This window comes from Mesocricetus auratus, unplaced genomic scaffold (assembly GCF_017639785.1).
Source record: "Mesocricetus auratus isolate SY011 unplaced genomic scaffold, BCM_Maur_2.0 Super-Scaffold_100081, whole genome shotgun sequence".
In the NCBI taxonomy this organism is placed as follows: domain Eukaryota; kingdom Metazoa; phylum Chordata; class Mammalia; order Rodentia; family Cricetidae; genus Mesocricetus; species Mesocricetus auratus.
Window position 1 is genome coordinate 1,192,713 of NW_024429237.1, and position 18,473 is coordinate 1,211,185.

General features: G+C 49.7%; 1 protein-coding gene across 1 annotated transcript in view; it reads left to right on the top strand.

Annotated features, from left to right (window-relative positions):
• The window catches only part of Cacna1a (calcium voltage-gated channel subunit alpha1 A), a 295,076-nt gene that overhangs the window by 56,799 nt on the left and 219,804 nt on the right, over positions 1-18,473 (top strand). The window contains 1 exon segment of the mRNA XM_040736792.1: positions 15,591-15,890. Coding sequence (XP_040592726.1) covers positions 15,591-15,890 — 300 coding nt within the window.

Below are 18,473 nucleotides of genomic sequence, written 5' to 3' on the forward strand. Positions count from 1 at the left end.
GAAGACTTATTATTATTATTATTATTGTTATTATTATTATTGTTATTATTATTATTTTGGTTTTTAAGAGACAGGGTTTCTCTGTATTGTTTCAGAGGCTATCAGTCCAGCCCAGCCTCGAACTCACAGAGATCCGCCTGCCTCTGCCTCCCGAGTGCTGGGATTAAAGGCGTGCGCCACCACCGCCCGGCTAGAAGACTTATTTTTGATTAATTTAATCTTCTGACCATTTACTGGTGGTGTTCATTTGGAGTTGCAATGTAAGTTATTTGAGTTACCCCAGATTTCACAGCTTGACGGATCAGTCCCTGATAGCACCAATCATTTGCCAGGCGTCACTGTGAGTGTCTTTCTAGATGCTGCACTTGGTGTCAAGGGGCCTTTGGCCTCATCTGGAGGCTTGACCACGGAAGGTTTACTCCTGAGCTTCAGTGTGCAGAAACTGGAAGCTCACTTCCGCCTTGACGTGGGGCTGTGCATGTGTGTGTGTGTGGTGGGGGGAGAAACAGACACACAGACACAGACACAGACACACACACACACAGAATAAGGCTTCTGTGAATTAATCTCATAACTGTCTTTTGTCACAGCCATTCCCATTGTCACTTATACATTTGAAGTCTGCGTCTATGTCCCATCCACTATCCAGGGGATACAAGAGTGCACACCTGTAACCAAAGCACCGACAAGCCAAGGCAGCAGTCACAGGAGCTCAAGGCCAGCCTGGGCCACACAGTGAAACTATGTCTCAGAACAATAAAGCAAGGACTGGGGAGGTTGACCAGTTGGCAAAAGCACTTGCCGCCAAGGCTGACAATCTGAGTTTGATCCCCAGGACCCACATGGTGGAAGGAGAGAAATGACTCTTGGAAACCCACACACATACAGAATGAATGTCATTTAAAACAATATCAAGCCAAGAATCAGTGTGGGACCACTGGTTGCCACGGCGAAGCCACCTTCCACATTTACAGAGTAGAAGTTATTTATTTATGTATTTATTCATTCATTCATTTAATACAGGGCCTCATGTCACTCAGGTTGGCCTCAAACTCTCCATATAGCCAAGGATGCCCTTAATCTCCTTAATCTCCAGCTCCTGGGTGCTGGAATTGTAGGTATGCACTATGACTGCGCTAGGCATGGAATTAACTCAAAGCTTCATGAACTCTAAGCAAGGGTTCCACCAATTGAGCTACACCCCCCACTTTGAGAGAAGAATTTGAAAGACATTTAATTGACAAGTTTTTGTTGAAAGTGAATAGTTTCTAGTCTCCACATAATCCAGAACAGGCTAGAATTATGCACAAACATTGTGTTTATCAAACGCTCTATTTACAAGAAATTTATATTTTGCTCTTCTGGAGAAGCAAGTTTCAGAGGGAGTATAAAACGTTACTGGAAATTTCTCAGCCTGATCTCCTAGGAGATCTGCCTCAATAGACCATATCTGCCCTTTCATGAGCCTCTTCAACTGTGTGCATAATCCCGAGTACACAAAAGGAAGCCATATGAACAAAGGCACTTCCAGACACTGTTGCTCGGAGGTGGCTTCTGGTTAAGATCACTGACTGCACCTGCTGAAGACCCAGGTTCCGTTCCCAGTACCCACATGGTGCCTCTCAGCCACCTGGAACTCCAGTTCCAGGGCATCTAACACCATCTTCTGGTCTGTAAGGGAAACTGCTTCTGTGTGAGTATACCCCACACCCTTACAAATAAAAATAAAATAAATCTTAAAAATACATGAAATATTGTTAACGCTGTTGATAGAAATGCACAAAAATATAATCACAAAGCAAGAAAATGCTACAGAAAAGGGACACATCGAAACTGTTAATCTTACCAAATAAAAACGCACAACTTCAAACCTCAGTGTGATTAAAAGTTAAATGGGAGAATGGTCTCAGAGAGGAGAGTAAAACACAAGGGCATCAAAGTGGGAAATAATAAATAAAAGGGCCAGCTCACTTATAATGGGCGTTTAAGAGACTAGAGAGCACAGTCAGGCAGAAATCATCAAAGAAACAATTCAGGAAAGTTTGTCAAAATTGACAGGCCTAGGTTCTACATTGAAAACCCTTCTAAGTACTCAAAGGCTGAAACAGAATGGCATTTATGCACACCATGATAGAAACTGTTTCAGAGCACAGTGACCAGCAAGGCCAAGTAAAGGAACCAGGGACAAATCCCAACAGTGTGATTAGAACTGACAGGCAGGAAAGTGGAGCATATTTTCTAAGTAAAATTATTTACAAGTGAGAATTCTATTATACCCAGCCATACTATTTTAAAAATGTATTTTCTTTTTATTTGTGTGTGTATGAGTATGTGTGAATGAATGAGTGTGTGTGTGTGTGTGTGTGTGTGTGTGTGTGTGTGTGTTGCCCTCGGAGTCCAGAGTAGGGTGCCAGATCCCCAGGAGCTGGAGTTACAGGCAGTGTGAGCCTCCTGATGTGAGACCTGGAAACTGACCTTGGTCCTTTGGGAAAGCAGCAAAGCGTCTTCCGCTGTGGTGTCTCTCCAGCCCGCTACACTGTTCATCCGTTACGAAGAGAGACTTGGGACGCGTCTCAAGCTTACTTCTGGGGTAGACTGGATTTTTCACAGCTCTCGCATGTTGTCCTGTGTTTTCTCTTTTACAATTGCTGCTTTCCCAGAAGACAGTGACAGCTGCATTTTCTTTCCTTGGTGACTTTTTGTGACTCACTGGACAGAACAAGGAGAACCTCATCACTTCCCAGTGTTAAGTCCCAGTGAGGCTTCAGATAGTGACGTCTTCCGGTGAGATAGGAACCTTGGGATTTCTGAACTGGCATTTGTATCCCATTTGCCCTGAATTCGTGGAGACCCCAAGACACAAAGAGAGACTCTAAGAAATCACATTGTTTTGGACCTGTCCAGGCGCTGTGGCAGCCCGGTGACTGGGAAAACCTTTCATATGTCTGTAGCCGTGGCCACCATTTGATAATATTAGCATGAGGCCATGGGGGGCACAAACCAACAGATTCTGGTTAATGACTCTCAACATAAACTATGGCAACTGCTCAGCACTATTCTGTGTTCCTAAGTTTGAGGTAGTTTGTGCAGCAACAAGTAACCAGTAGACTTCTCGGCATTCTTTCTCAGAAAACTACTGCAGGATGCATTCCATCACAATGAGGGAGAATGAATAGAGAAAGAGGAAGCCAGGGTCTGAGAAGGAGATGATGCAGAGGGTCTCTCACAGACAGGATGCAAGGGAGATTTTACTGTCAAAATAAAAGTCACTGGCAGAGGGAGAAAAGTTTTAAATCTGGACAAAATGGTTAGCCCCAAAGAAGAGTAAAAGAGAAGAAAGTGTGGTCATCATTTCTTCCCTTGAGAATGTTAAGCATCTGGCGTTTGCTCAATTACACAATCATGGATTCTTTCATATCGGTTTTTTATTTACTATCTGGTTGTGGTGTACTTTCATGAATAGACTTGTGGGGGTCAGAAGTTGACATTAGGTGTCTGCCTCTATTGCTGTCCTCAATTTTTAAAAATTTTATAATTTGAGTCGGGCATTGGTGGCGCACACCTTTAATCCCAGCACTCGGAGGCAGAGGCAGGAGGATCTCTGTGAGTTCAAGGCCAGCCTGGTCTACAAGAGCTAGTTCCAGGACAGGCTCCAAAACAATATAGAGAAACCCTGTCTTGAAAAACCAAAAAAAATTTATAATTTGAATTTGTGTGGGTGTTTTGCCTGCATGAATGTGCACCATGTGTGTGCAGTGCCCATGGAGGCCGGAAGAAGGTGTCACATCCCCTGAAACTACAATTACAAGCTGTTTCGAGCCACCTTGTGGGTGCTGGGATTGGTACCTAAGTCCTCTGACAGAGCAGCCAGTGCTCTTAACTGAGGAGACATCTCTTCCTCCACCTAGATTTAAAAAAAAGATTTATTTTATTTATTTGTTATGTATAGTGTTCTGTCTACACGTATGCCTGCAGGCCAGAAGAGGGCATTATTACAGATGGTTGTGAGCCACCATGTGGTTGCTGGAAATTGAACTCAGGACCTCTGGAAGAGCAGTCGGAGCTCTTAACCTCTGAGCCATCTCTCCAGCCCCTGTCCACCTAGATTTCGAGTGGCCATGCCCAACTTTTAACTGGTCAATCCATCTCCCAGCCCCTCTTCCAGACTCTGTGAGAAAAGCATATTGAACAGATATAGGGGTGGAGGGGCATCAGGGGCTCAGCGAGAAAAGATAAAGCCTCCTCCTCCATGGCACACCTGTGGTGCAGGCTCAGTCTGCACTAGTGATGACTTTGGCATCGGCTACTCCCCTCTGGAACTGTTCCTGGATACTCTTCACTGCTGTATAATGGTCATGGGGAAGCAACTTCCACTCCAGCCTGCTTCTAAGCTTTTTGAAGGCCAATGTTTGTCTCTGTGGTCTGTGCCGCTTGGCCTCGTATGTCACATTTTGTATAGGATCAGTTTTAGGGGCCTGCGAGAGGGCTCAGTCAACAGAGGTGCTTGCCACTAAGCCTGGCGACTTAAATTCAATCCTTGGGACCAATGTGGTGAAAGGAAAGACTCCTGAATGTTGGCACTGTGGCACGGCATCCATCCTCTCTCTCTCTCTCTCTCTCTCTCTGTCTCTGTCTCTCTCTGTCTCTCTCTCTCTCTCTCTCAGTCTCTCTCTCTCTCTCTCTGTCTGTCTGTCTCTCTCTCTCTCTGTCTCTCTCTCTCTCGCTCACACACACACACATGTACGCACACACACAAATAAATGTAATAAAAAAGTTAAATATAATGATGTGGAAAAATAACGTCTAACACTGGACAATTTAAGAGTGGTTAAAGGAATAAAGTTAATTTACAATGTGGAGATCATAAAAGGCTTCCATTCTGTGTGACAGCACCCTGAGTGCCCATGGCTCTGTGATGACTCCTCTTTCTTACCCCACATTTCTCCTTCATACATACTTCAGGCTTGCTCAGTTCTGTTTATTAATTTATTCTGTTCCCATTCATCTTGGAAACGACCATCTTTGTCTGTGCCTGCAAAACCTCTGGGCACACAGCAGGTGCCCAGGAGAACAACTTGTGCACACAGAGCTTTCTCTTGCTAACTGTTTACATTTCCTCATTTCCTTAAAGTTCAGACTTCCAAAAAATTGTACAAATAGCACAAAGAATTCCTGCATGTCCTTTGCCCAATTTCCTCAAATGCCAGCCTTTCCCACTTAGACTTGGGGTCTCTCTCTCCTTTCTCTATTTTCTTGGGCCATCGAGAGACCCAGTGGCCCTTTATTTAACCTCAGGAGCAGAGTTTCTTGAAATAATTCAGTTTCTCACATAAGCACAGAGAAAATGACCACACCTGGGAATTAGCATCAATATATCATTATCCAATCTGCGAGGCACCAGCTGTGCCTATAATATCCTTTGTAGCAGCAGAAGGTCCTGCCTTGTGGCTGAGTCTGCCATTATGCTTTCTTTCACCGGGATGGGTCACTCGGTCTTAAAGTGAACTCTTCACAGCTTTCCCTCCTACAACACTAGCTCTACAGCACATCCCTTCATCTGACCTTGGTTAGAAACAAATTGTTTGGGTCGTGTGTTCTTGGCAGCGGGATGCACAGCAGTGTCCTCCTCCCTGAGTCCAGGAGGAGGCAGATTTACCCTGCTAACTTTGATTATTTGTTGGTCTGCTGGAACCACACTGCAGGAGGAGGAGGAGGAGGGTTAATTATTAACAATAGCCAGGTTGAGGCAGGATCCAGCAGTAGAGCCCCTGCGTAGAATCCCCCAGCAAGGGGCAAGGGTGTAGCTCAGTGGTAGAACACCTGCCTAGAATCCCCCAGTGAGGGGCAGGGGTGTGGCTCAGCAGTAGAGCACCTGCCTAGAATCCCCCAGTGAGGGGCAGGGGTGTGGCTCAGTGGCAAGAGCACTGTAAGCACATGTGGGGCCATAGCCATTTCCAGCCCAGGTGGAGGCACATCTGTGGGAGGGGCTTTGACACTGTGTGTGTCTTATTATTTCTCAGCTCTCTGTTTCTGTGTTTTAGACATCCCTGATAGTATTTGGACATTTTCTTGGCAGTTGTCAAAGTGCCTATTTTCTTTGACCAAAACAAAAGCTCACACTGCTGTATGGCACCCAGCCCCCAAAGGGTTTCAAACTGTCTTTCTCTAGTGAAAGGAAGCCAGGCCCCTTGAAGATACAACCTGTTCTCGGCTGTGAGGAAAATGTTGGAGAGAATTGTCTTGCCTGGAACTAAGGAAATGGTTAGAAAAGAGGGAAAAATTAAAAAGGAGACAGGGCAACAGCTCCTACCTCAGATGCTGAAGTAGGAGGACTGCTCAATGTTTAAGGCAACTCCAGACTACACTGAACTCACTATGTAGACTCAGAAATTTGCCTTCTGCCTCCAAAGGCTGGGATTAGAGGCGTGTGCCACCACACCCAACTGGCTTTATCACTCTTGTCTTCTACCTCCAAAGACCCTGAGACTTAGTACTGGCAGGCACCCAGCCAGAATGGCAGAGACCAAATGCCTTTGTCCTGAACCCTTCTTGCAGCGCAACATGGCTGGCTTTGCTGGTAATCGTGTTAGCAGGCAGGGGAATGCAATCTGCGCTTCTCTCTTGGGAGCACTCATTTCAGTGCTCTGTTCAGTCACACAGCAGCCACAGACTGCCACCACCTGACAGACAGACTCTAGCTGACAGATGGAGTCAAGACAGACCCTATGGCTGGGGCTACCTGCTCTTAAACTGTCTGGTAGAGGCTAACGGCAGTCCAAGTCTTTCTCCCTGGTCAACAGCAGTCATTGGTGTTATCGAAGGCCCAGAAACTACCTGTAGTAGCCACTTGAGATTCTATGAGAAATCCATCCTTTAGCTTAAAGAATGGGTTCTTCTATGAAAAATGATTATCTGGTGGTAATATACCCAGAACCCATCAATCTTTAGGGCAAATGAGACCCGAGTTCAACCCCCAGCACCCACGTAAAAAACTGGGCATATGGTAGTGTGTGCTCCTAATCTCAGCACTGGGGAGGTGGAATCAAGGAGGATCCCTGGGGCGCACTCACACTCACACACACTCACTCACACTCACTCACACACACTCACACTCACACACTCACACACTCACACTCACTCACACACTCACACTCACACGCTCACTCACACACATTCACACTCACACACTCACACGCACTCACACTCACTCACACACTCACACTCGCACTCACACACACTCACACACTCACACTCGCACTCACACACTCACCTGCACTCACACTCACACACACACACTCACACTCACTCACTCACACTCACACTCGCACACACTCACATGCACTCACACACTCACACTCACACACTCACTCACACTCACAGGCACTCACACTCAAGGCACTCACACACTCACACTCACACACTCACTCACACACACTCACACGCACTCACACTCACACACTCACACTCGCACTCACACACTCACACTCACACACTCACACTCACTCACACACTCACCCGCACTCACACTCACACACTCACACACTCACAGGCACTCACGCTCACACACACTCACACACTCACACACACTCACACACTCACACTCACACACTCACTCACACTCACAGGCACTCACACTCACAGGCACTCACACACTCACACACTCACACTCACTCACACTTACACACACATGCTCACACACACATACACTCGTACACACAGAGATGGGACTCAACACACGTTTTTGTTGTTTGTTTGTAGCATGAATTCTAATTGGTCTTAATAATAAAAACTCAGAGTTAGATACTGGGGGGTCTGAAAGATCAGAGAGGAATAAGGCGGAGGAGACAGGAGCTCGGGGCCTTTGGAGCAGCAGTCAGTCTGAAGCAGGCAGTCTGAGGATGTATTCAGTCTGAGGATTCATAGAGACAGATGCAGTCTAGGCAGTCAGTCTGAACATTCAGTCTGAGGATTCATGGAGACAGGATTGCCCATTTGGTCTGAAGTAGAGGTAAGAACTAGTGACTGGCTCCCTTTCTGTCTCTGCCTCCTCTGTGCTGGGATTAAAGGCATGTGGTACCAAGTACTGGGATCACCTTTGTGTGAGCTCTGTTTCTCTTTTAGACTGGATTAATTTCGTGTAGCTCAGGGTGGCCTTGAACTCACAAACATCTGTCTGCTTCTGTCTCCTGAGTGCTGGGATTAAAGGTGTGTACCACCACTGCCTGGCCTCTATGGCTAACTTTGTACTCTGATCTTCAGAAAAACTTTGTTAGATCATAAGCAAAATATCGCAACATTTGCTTGTTTGTTTTTCCTTTTTGTAGGCAGGGTCTTGTGTAGAGCAGGCTGGCCTTGGCTTCTGTTCCTCTTGCTTCTGTCTCCTAAGTGCTGAGGTCACAGGATTTAAGCAGTGCTGAGGACAGAACCCAGGATCTTTACGTGTTAGGAAAACACTACCAACCTGGCACATAAACTTACAACACAGCACTGCCCATGCAGCCTGCTTATCTGCTATGGAGGCATGGATGGGCAAGGGCCCTGGGGGCACTCCTTGTTTTCCACTAGAGGAAGGGGTTTCCTGGTCAGAGCTCGAAGAGGGGGAATTCTTACAAATGACCATGAGAAATAGTACTGCCAAGATCAGCACCCAGCAGAGTCGGCACACAGAATATTGCAGAACTACAGAATTTTTTAAAAGATTTATTTATTACATATACAGTGTTCTGCCTACATGCCAGAAGAGGGCACCAGATCGAATTGTAGATGGTTGTATGGTTGTGAGCTACCATGTGTTTGCTGGGAATTGAACTCAGGACCTCTAGAAGAGCAGCCCCCGGATACAGACATTTTTAATTGAACTCTAACACACACACACACACACACACACACACACACGCACGCACACACACACACACACACACACACACACACACACACACACCACTGCATACACCCGTCAGACATAGCTCAATGGCAGTTTTTAACAAGGCGGGGAATGTGACTCAGCTAGCAGAGTACTTTCTCTGGACTTGGTAGCACACATCTGGAATCTCAGCCCTCAGGAGGATCAGAAACTTAAGGTCATCCTTGGCTACATAGTGAGTTTCAGGCCAGCTTAGGATACACGAGACCCTGTTTCAAAAAAAATAAATAAACAAGAAATTGAAGAAGCCAAGTATGCTGCCTCATACCTGTAATTCCCACAGCGGAGAGAATGAGGTAGGGGACTAGCTGTAAGTTTAAGACAGTCTGGCCTACATGACACCCCAACTCAAAAAAAGAGATCATTTGTATTTTATTTTTAACTTATTCATACCATGCGTGTATGACGCGTATGCATGGGCGTGCGTGGAGTGGCACACGTGGAGGCCAGAGAACAATTTGTAGAGGGGCTTCTCTCCCTCCATCTTTACGTGGGAGACGTCAGGGATCTGACGTAAGCAGTCTCATCAGGTTTGCAGAGTAAGTGCTGTGACCTGTGGAACCATCTCACTACACCACCCCAAGTTTGCAAAATAAACACGTTGGAGCAATCGCCACCCACAGAGAGATGCCTCTAAAAGGTCCCTTCAGGCTGGCCACTCCTTTACCTTCCATGTGTGACCCCTTCAACCTCTGACTTGACCTTTATAGAATAGAAATTATACATGGGGGCTGGAGAGGTGGCTCCGACGTTAAGGGCACTGACTGCTTTTCCAGAGGACCTGGGTTCAAGTCCCAGCACCCACATAGTGGCTCACAACTACCTGTAATTCCAGCTCCAGGCTCTGACACCCTCACACAGACACACATGCAGGCAAAACACCAATGGACATACAATAAAAATAAATTATTATGATGACTTAGCAGGGGATGGTGTTTGCTGCCCAAGCCTGACAACTCAAGTTTGTTTCCCAGGACCCACAAGGTAGAAGGAGAAAACTGACATCGGGTGTGTCCCCACACAAACAGCACCTGGGCATGCCTACGGACACGTTTCCTCCTTCTTAGACACACGCAGAGAATGGCTCAGCAGGGAACCGTGCTTGCTGTGAGAGCCGGGTGACACAGTTCTGTCCCTGCACCCATGTAAAGGTGGCAGGAGAGAATCAGCGTCACTGAATTATCCTCTGATCCCCACACGCGTGAGCCGTGGCATGCGTGCCCACACAAAATAACAACAATAACAATGGAAGACACAGATCCGGGAGTGCCACTGCTCACAGCCTGTCCAGATCTTTAGAACGGATTGACGTATCCCGTTTTCTGAAGTGTATAGCACAGGGTCCGCTGTGCAGCACGGTGTCTAGGGGTTTCAGACTCATGGCAGTGACTTAGGTGAGTTTTTCAGCCTTTCTCAGCCTCAGTGTTCACATGTGTAAAATGGGGCTGCTGTACTGAGGAGGTGGTTCAGCTGATAAAGTCTTTGCCTTTCAAGCATGAGGACCTGAGCTGACTCCCCAAAACTTGAGTAAGAAGTAGGGTGTGGTGACACACTCCCGGGGCTGGGGAGGCGGGGTCTGGAAGATTTCTCGGAGTTCACCCACCAGCCAGTGTAGTCTATTTAGCAAGTTGCAGGCAAGTGAGACCCTGTGTCAAAAAGCATGGAGAACAATCAAGAAAAACACCTGATGCCAACCTCTGCCCCCTGTCAATTGTCAATTCATTAATTCAGAAGGCAGGTGGCGTCTGCGGAGCAATACCCAAGGTTGCCCTCTGGCCTCCAGGCACGCACATGTACGTGAGTGCTGTGCACATGCACACCCCATGCTCACACACACATGGAGAAAACTCTGGAAGTTTTATGCCGGGACTCCCTCCTCCAGGTCCACTCTGGCCTGACCAGCTCCAGGGGCCTCAGAGATCCCTGCGGGAGTAGATGGATCTCAACAGTGTCCTGGGCAAGGCCCCTCGTGGTGCGAGTTCACCTGACACTCACCACCGAGTCTCCTGGGGCTAGTCGTCCCCCCCCCCGAGTCTGCACTCAGGCAATGGCTTCCTGTTTCCATCCGGATGCTACTGGCCTGGAGACTGTGAGAAGCAGAACGATGTCAGATACGGCAGCACCACTGGAGAGTGCCCTGAGCTCCCTCTCACAGCGCTGCCCTGAGAGCTTTTTTATTGAGCTAAACAGTTTCCCCACTCCCCTTCCCTCTTCCACCCCCACCCCCAACTTACTCAGGGCATCTTGTCTTTTTCCCTTTCTTAGGCGGATCCATGTAGGTCTCTCTTAGGGTCCTGTTTGTTACCTGGGTTCTCTGGACTGTAGGCTGGTTATTCTTTGCTTTATGTCTGTTATCCACTTATGAGTGAGGACATACTGTGTTTGTCTTTCTGGGTCTGGGTTACTTCATTCAGGGTGACTTTTTCTAGTTCTGTCCATTTACCTGCAAATTTCAAGATTTCATTGTTTTTTTTTTAATCGCTGAGTAGTAGTACTCCACTGTGTAAATGTACCACCTTTTCCTTATCCGTTCTTCGGTTGAGGGGCATCTAGGTTGATTCCAGGTTCTGGTGACTACGAGTAATACTGCTATGAGCATAGTTGAGTAAATGTCCTTATGGTGTCTTTATATATAAATATATGCCCAAAAGTGGCATTACTGGGTCTTGAGGTAGATTGACTCCCAGTTTTCTGAGAAACCACCATACTGGTTTCCACAGCAGCTGTACAAGTTCCACAGCAGCAATGGAGGATTTTCCCCTTACTCCACATCCTCTCCAGCACAAACTGTCATCAGAGTTTTTGATCTTAGTCATTCTGACAGGTGTAAGATGGAATCTCAGAGTTGTTTTGATGTGCATTTCTCTGATGACTAGGGATGCTGAACATTTCCTTAAGTGTCTTTCGACCATTTGAGATTCCTCTGTTGACAATTCTCTTTTTAGATTTGTACCCCACTTTTTAATTGGATTATTTGGTCTTTTGATGTCTAGTTTCTTGAGTCTTGTATATTTTGGAGATCAGCCCTCTGTCAGATGTAAGGTTGTATGCCGCCATTTTGTCTTGCGGACCATGTCTGCACTGTGTGTTTTAACCACAGTTCGAGTGTATGAAGTTCTTTGTTGTGATTTTACACATTTTTTGAGGCAGTATTTGACACTGTCTTCTAAAGTAGCCTAGAACTCATCTGTAACCCAGACTGTCAGTCACTGAACTTACAGCAATCCTTCTGCCTCCACCTCTTGAGTTCTTTTTTTTGCGTTAGTTATTAGTTTCTTTTTTATTATTTATTTTTAAATTTAAATTTAATTTAAACAGGGTTCAGTCCCTGAGGGCCCTTCTGGTGCTCTTTCTTTTTTTAGACCTCAGTCCCAGCTCGAACAAGACCTCCATCTCCATCAGCAGGCATTGGATCTGGGGTCCTTGCCCTCTGTATTTGTGTATTTATTTATTATGTATACAACCTTCTGGCAACAGGCCAGCAGGGGGCACCAGATCTCATCCAAGATGGCTCTGAGCCACCATGTGGTTGCTGGGCATTGAACTCAGGACCTCTGGAAGAGCAGTCAGTGCTCTTAACCGCTGAGCCATCTCTCCAGCCCCCATCTCTTGAGTTCTTGAGTGACAAGTGTATGCTACCACACCTGGCTTGTTTGGGAAAAAAAATTGTTTTTCAAGACAGGGTTTCTCTGTGGCTTTGGAGGCTGTAGCTCTTGTAGACCAGGCTGGCCTTGAACACACAGAGATCTGCCTGCCTCTGCCTCCCGAGTGCTGGGATTAAAGTCATGTGCCACCAATGCCTGGTATTTGGACAATTTTTTTTTTTAAATCTTAAACGTGCCCTTCCAAAGGCGCAGGATTAGGAATGTATATGCAGACATTCCATTGTTCTGGAATGTCGCAAATGAACTCAGATACTGGTGTGTGTGGACCACGAGTGCTTTAACTATCTGAAGATTTGCCTCCTCGGCCTCTCCCTCCTCTCATACTCAGTCTATACACACTTAGTGAAATCCATGGTAAATCACCGTCTTCCCGCCTCAGCCTTAGCGCTGGGATGACAGCCTTCAACCACAAAAAGTGCTCCTTTATTAAACCATTCACCGTACTTTTAATTGTGTGTGGCTGTGTTTGTGGAGGTCAGAGCACAAGCTCGTGGGAGTTGGTTTTCTCCTTCCATCATGTGGGTCCTGGGAATCCAATTCAAGTCCTCAGGCTTTGTGGCAAGCCTCTTGACCCAATGAGCCATCCTGTTCTTCCCTGAGATAATTTCCTTCTCTTAAAAACGTTTTTATTTCCTTTTATGTGTATGAGTGTTTTGCCTGAATGCATGTCCGTGGAGCACACACCTGACTGGTGCCCAAGGAGGCCAGAAGGTGGTGTTGGATCCCCTGGAACTGTTGTTACCGCTGGTTGTAAACCGCCATGTGGGCGCTGGGAATCGAACCCAGGTCCTCTGGAAGAGCAGGCTGCACTCTACCTGCTGAGCCACGTTTCTAGCTCCCAAAACTATTTTTGATGTATCTGCTTTAGAAGACAATCTCACATCTTATAAACCCGAAGGCTCTGTGTGAAAAGAGCCTGAAATGCCACCCATGTACAGCCTCACTCCACAAGCAGGCATGCTCACATGCAAATACGGTGTCTCAGGCTGTGGCCCCAGCTCCAAACAACCAGATGCCCATAGGAAAGCAAATTCTGGTTATCTTTCCACGGAGTACTATACAGCAAAGAAAATGTATCACCACAGCTATGATGAACCCAAGAAACCAGGTCCTGCAGAATGATGCTTACAATGGGGGCCAAAAGGAGCTCAACATCTCCCGCTGAGGCAGGCATGCCAGTCATAAAGCTAAAAGAAAGGCCAGGCTATAAAGGCCCCTGTGTAGGCCTGTGTTGGTAGAGTTTCTGGGGCGCTGGCATCCACAAGGGCTCATTACGCAGTAATTTCTCCACCTGTTCATTTGTGTTTTATGTATTTTTCTGTGTTTATGGAATTTCTGAATTGGGGCGGGGGAGCGCAGGTGGAGGTGTTCCAAATGCCTAGTAGAGACGGGGCCATGCCAACCCCAGCCCAGCAGCCCAGCCTAGTGTGGTCTGCTCCTGGGAATTTACAAGTGCTCCTGCCAGGGTCTCCAAGGCGGCCTACACATTTCTTGAAATGACCCCCAGCGACCTGCAGCCCTCCCAGAAGTGCTTCAAACCGTCCTTCCTGCTCGCAAAAATTGTCTTTTGCTCAAGAGACCCACATTTGTTCAGCGACGGCCACCCACACCAGTCTCCATACCAAGCCCTCTCTTTAAGTTTCTTCCCTCCCGCTGGGCACGCCTGGCTCTGGGAGGAGACGCGGACCTCGGGTGGCAGGCAAGGTCCTCTGTGCGGAGGATTCTGTCCCGACTTCCCCCTGCGCGCCCGGCCGCGTCTGCTCCGCGTCGGTGATTGGTTGCGCGCGTCACCGGGTGGGTCTTGCTCCAGGGCGCAGGGCCGCGGTCTAGCCCCGGCTCCGGACGGGGCAGCTCGCTCCTCGCACCTCTTCTTTAGGCGGAGCTGGGAGAGGGGGAGGAGGAGGGAGGCGCCCGGGGGTGGGGATGCTGCCAGGCTCTGCCGCAGCCCGAGCCGCTGCCGTGCGGCGCGCACCGCCCTCCCTCGCTCGCTCTCTCGCCTCCTTCCCCCCAGTGGGGAATTTTCAAGACTGCGCTGCTGCAATTTCTCCCCGGCCGAGGCTGCGCCGCGCCTGGCTGCGCGCACACACGCTTCCGCGCGCAGAGGAGCCGGCGGCTGCTGAATCAGGAGGAAAACAGATCGGCTTTTTTGAAAGCCGGGGGCCAGCGGCTCCCTGACGCCTCCGAGCCCCGCCGCGCCCCTGCGCTCCTCCGCTCCCCGCTCTCCAGCCGGGTTGGATTTGGGGGAGGGGCTGCAGCGTTTTCAGGAATTTTCTATTCTTTCCAGGTCTAGGAAAGTCAGCAAAACAGACGGACAGATTCTTCTCTGCCACCCTCTTCCTGTAGCAAAGACCTGGTTTTGGCTTTTGTTATTTAATTTTCTTCTTTTTTTTTTTCTTCCAAATGGGCCGAGCCCACGCCTTTAGCAAGATGCCAAGCTGACCCCGGACCTCCGAGGAATTTGAAGCTTGTGGCTGCGTCCCGGGGAGAGGGGACGTCCTTCGCTTAGACTTCGCGTTTTAAAGGGGGTGTGCATTGGAGCGTTGCTTTAAAAAAACTGATCTTTTTACATTATATTTTTTTAACTGATTTTTTTTTAACTGAAAAAAATTTTTCCTCTCTGGAGTGGGTGGCCGGGGATCGCCTGGATCGCGTCCCCGGTTATTTTTGCCGCGCCCCTCCCCCGCGCCCCGCCCCCGCGCCCTCCCCCGCACCCCTCCTCCCGCCCGGGGTCACCGCCTCTGCCGGCATGTCCCGAGCCGCGCTCCCCGGCTCGGCCGGGCCGTCCCGCTCGTGAGCCCCCCGAGCCGAGGCCGGGCGCCGCCGCCCGATGGGCTTGGCCGTGGAGCGTCTCCGCAGTCGCAGGTGCAGCCGCCGTCCCCACAGCCCGGCCAGCCTGAGCAGCGGCGGCGGTGGTGGTAGTGGTGGCGGTGGCCGTGGCTTCCGCAGCGCTCGCCGCAGCAACAGCAGCCGCCGCGTAACCCGAGGCCCTTTGCTCTTTGCAGAATGGCCCGCTTTGGAGACGAGATGCCGGGCCGCTACGGCGCAGGCGGAGGAGGCTCAGGGCCGGCCGCCGGGGTGGTCGTGGGCGCCGCGGGCGGCCGAGGAGCCGGGGGCAGCCGGCAGGGCGGGCAGCCCGGAGCGCAGAGGATGTACAAGCAGTCGATGGCGCAGAGAGCGCGGACCATGGCCCTCTACAACCCAATCCCCGTCCGCCAGAACTGCCTCACGGTCAACCGTTCCCTGTTCCTCTTCAGCGAAGACAACGTGGTGAGAAAATACGCCAAAAAGATCACGGAATGGCCATATCCTTTGCCCCAGCCCGGGCGGCCGCGCCTCCCCTCCTCCTCCACCTCCTCCTCTTCTCTTCCTTCTCTTCCTCCTCTTCCTCCTCCCTCTGTGGGGCTGAGAGAGAGAGACTTGGGGGCTGATGGGAGCTGGGGTCTCCTCGGCGGCTAGGGACTGGAGATGAGGGCCCGGGAGCTGAGGGAAGCAGCCTCTCGGCCTGCTGGGCTGCAGCTGCAGAGCGAGCCTGCGAGTAGTTAGGAGACTCGGGATTCGGGGGAGTGAGTGGCTCCTTGCAAAGACCGAAGGTCTGGGTCTTGGGTCGCGCGGGGACACTGACTGGGGCTCTTTGGAGGGGGTCTGACTTCTTCTGATGGAGCCCTAGCTGGGCCAGTGCCTGGATGCTTTGGGCTACAGGGTGCCCCCCCAACGCACCAAACCCTATAGACTAGGACCCCGACCTCTCAACCCTGGTGTTCTACCCAAGGTGGGAGCCTCAGGCCTATGGCTTGGGACACCATGTGGCCTGGTGGTGGAGAAGTCATCCCAGCCCCAGTGAGTGGCTCTGGGTGGGCCACCAGCTGCATCTGGGGACTGTCCTGTTGAGTGGTTTGGGGGACTCCTCCTCCGACCCGGTGTGTACAAGCCCTATTCCTTCTGTCACAGATCAGAGCCCCCTCAGTATTATCTTTTGGGGCGTTAAAAAAAACCATAATGCTATCCACCCGTGAGGCCCATGGCCCGGGAAGACCTGATGTGAGCTGTTTCAGTATGAGAGAAGGGAGAAGGATGGAAAGCGCTGCTTGTGCACTTGGTTGGGTTTAGCTTCTCACACCCTGGGGAGCTGGGAGGGGACGCTGGAGACTCAGCTTCCATATCAATGTCTTGGGCAGGTAGGCACCCCTGCCCCTTCCACGAAAGATCCAGAGGAAAAAGGCGAAGAGCCCTTTTTCCTCGGCTGAGAAGTGATTCCACACAAAGTGCCCCTGATTTCTTGAAGTCCCCGCTTGCTTCCTGCAAATCTGGAAGAGGGCTTGCTTAGCATCTGGGGAGATGCAGGCAGGCGCGGGTGGGTAGAGTCGAGGTTTCTCTGTCATCTAAGCATGACCCAGATTCCCTGTACGTGTGTGTGGGGGGACACACCCTGCTCCCCAGGCTGCCTGGCCACCCTGCCATGCCAAATGTACCTCTTTTCAGGCTTCAGTTAATTGAGGGCCAAGATGGGCTGGTCAGGTCCCTAGAGTTTGCAAGGGGTCCTCAGGTCCTGTGTAATGGGTGGGGCCAGTCTCTCTCAGCCAGGGTTGGGCCCTTTGGGCTCTTGGAGTCCCTGCTCAAAGAGCACGGATGACTGCCTTTTTCTTCTGGGGGCTCCAGATGGTTCAGATGGTTCCTGGGGCTGGGAAATTATACCAAGAGAGCATGAGGTTTTGGAGCAAGTGGTTTACTTGGAGGTGGATGAAAAATTAAGATCTATACAGTGGAAGGCCTCTTTTTAAGGGGTGTCTCTGTAACCACCGTGTTATCGGGTGCTTTGCATGCATACCAGGATTTTGCCCCCGAATTCCTCCTTGCCAAGGTTGGCTCTGAGGGTTGGCTGTGTGCCCTCCCAAGCACTTCCAGCCCAGAAAAATGATCAGAGGACATGTGACTCTAGTGCCCACACTGGAATGAGTAGCTGGGGCTTAGAGGATATCAGGGGATGAGAACGTGCCTCCAGACAGTTCTAGGGGTGTCACAGGGAGCAACCACTGTACTGCCAAATGGCTTTTCCCTTTCTGTAGCCTTCCAAGAGGAAACAGAGGAGTTGGGGAGCCTTTCTGCTGTCCTCAGCTCACCCCTGTCCATCCTGGATGCTGCGGCTCTGAGACTCACAAGAGGCGTAGCTGGGCTGGGCCTCAGTCACCCTGAGTGCATCCCAACCTTGTTTGCTGGCGAGCCCAGGCCTTGCTTGCTCTGGGTAGCTTTGGAAGGAGTGTGTGCAGTTTCCCGCCCTCTCTGCAGAACTTCTGTTCCCTTTTTGGCCTGAAGAATTATACAGCCCTGCTCCGGAAGGGGGCGCTTCCTATCCCAGGCCTAGCTGGTCTCCAAGCCAGGTCATCAAGCCTGGAGCTGCTTACAGGAGGGGTGAGGAGGGAGGGACAGTGGACTGTTATATCCAGAAATTCAGGCCAGTGGGAGGAGATAAAGTAGACTTGCCTGGGCGTCCAGACACCTTACAAACACCAACTTAAAAAATCAAATACTATTGGCACTGAAAAAATAAGCACTTAAGCAATTTCTCTAAACTTTTAGTTATTTTTTGATTTGTGTTTTTGGTGGGGAGGCAAGGTCTCATGTAGCTCAGGCTGGCCTCAGACTCACTGTGTGGCCGGCTGTTTGTTATGTGAGCCGCCACACACGGCTTTATGCTGTGCTGCAGATGGAACCGGGGCCTCGCACATGCTAGGCAAGCACTTTAGCAGAGTGTTTTAGAATAAAATAAGACCTAAGACGTGTACGGGCAAGCACCAGAGCTGATGCCCATTGATGGCCCCTCTGCCTCCAGGTCAAAGGACCTCATTCTTTCCCTTCCTGGCCACACCCCAGCAAGATCACCTGGTTTG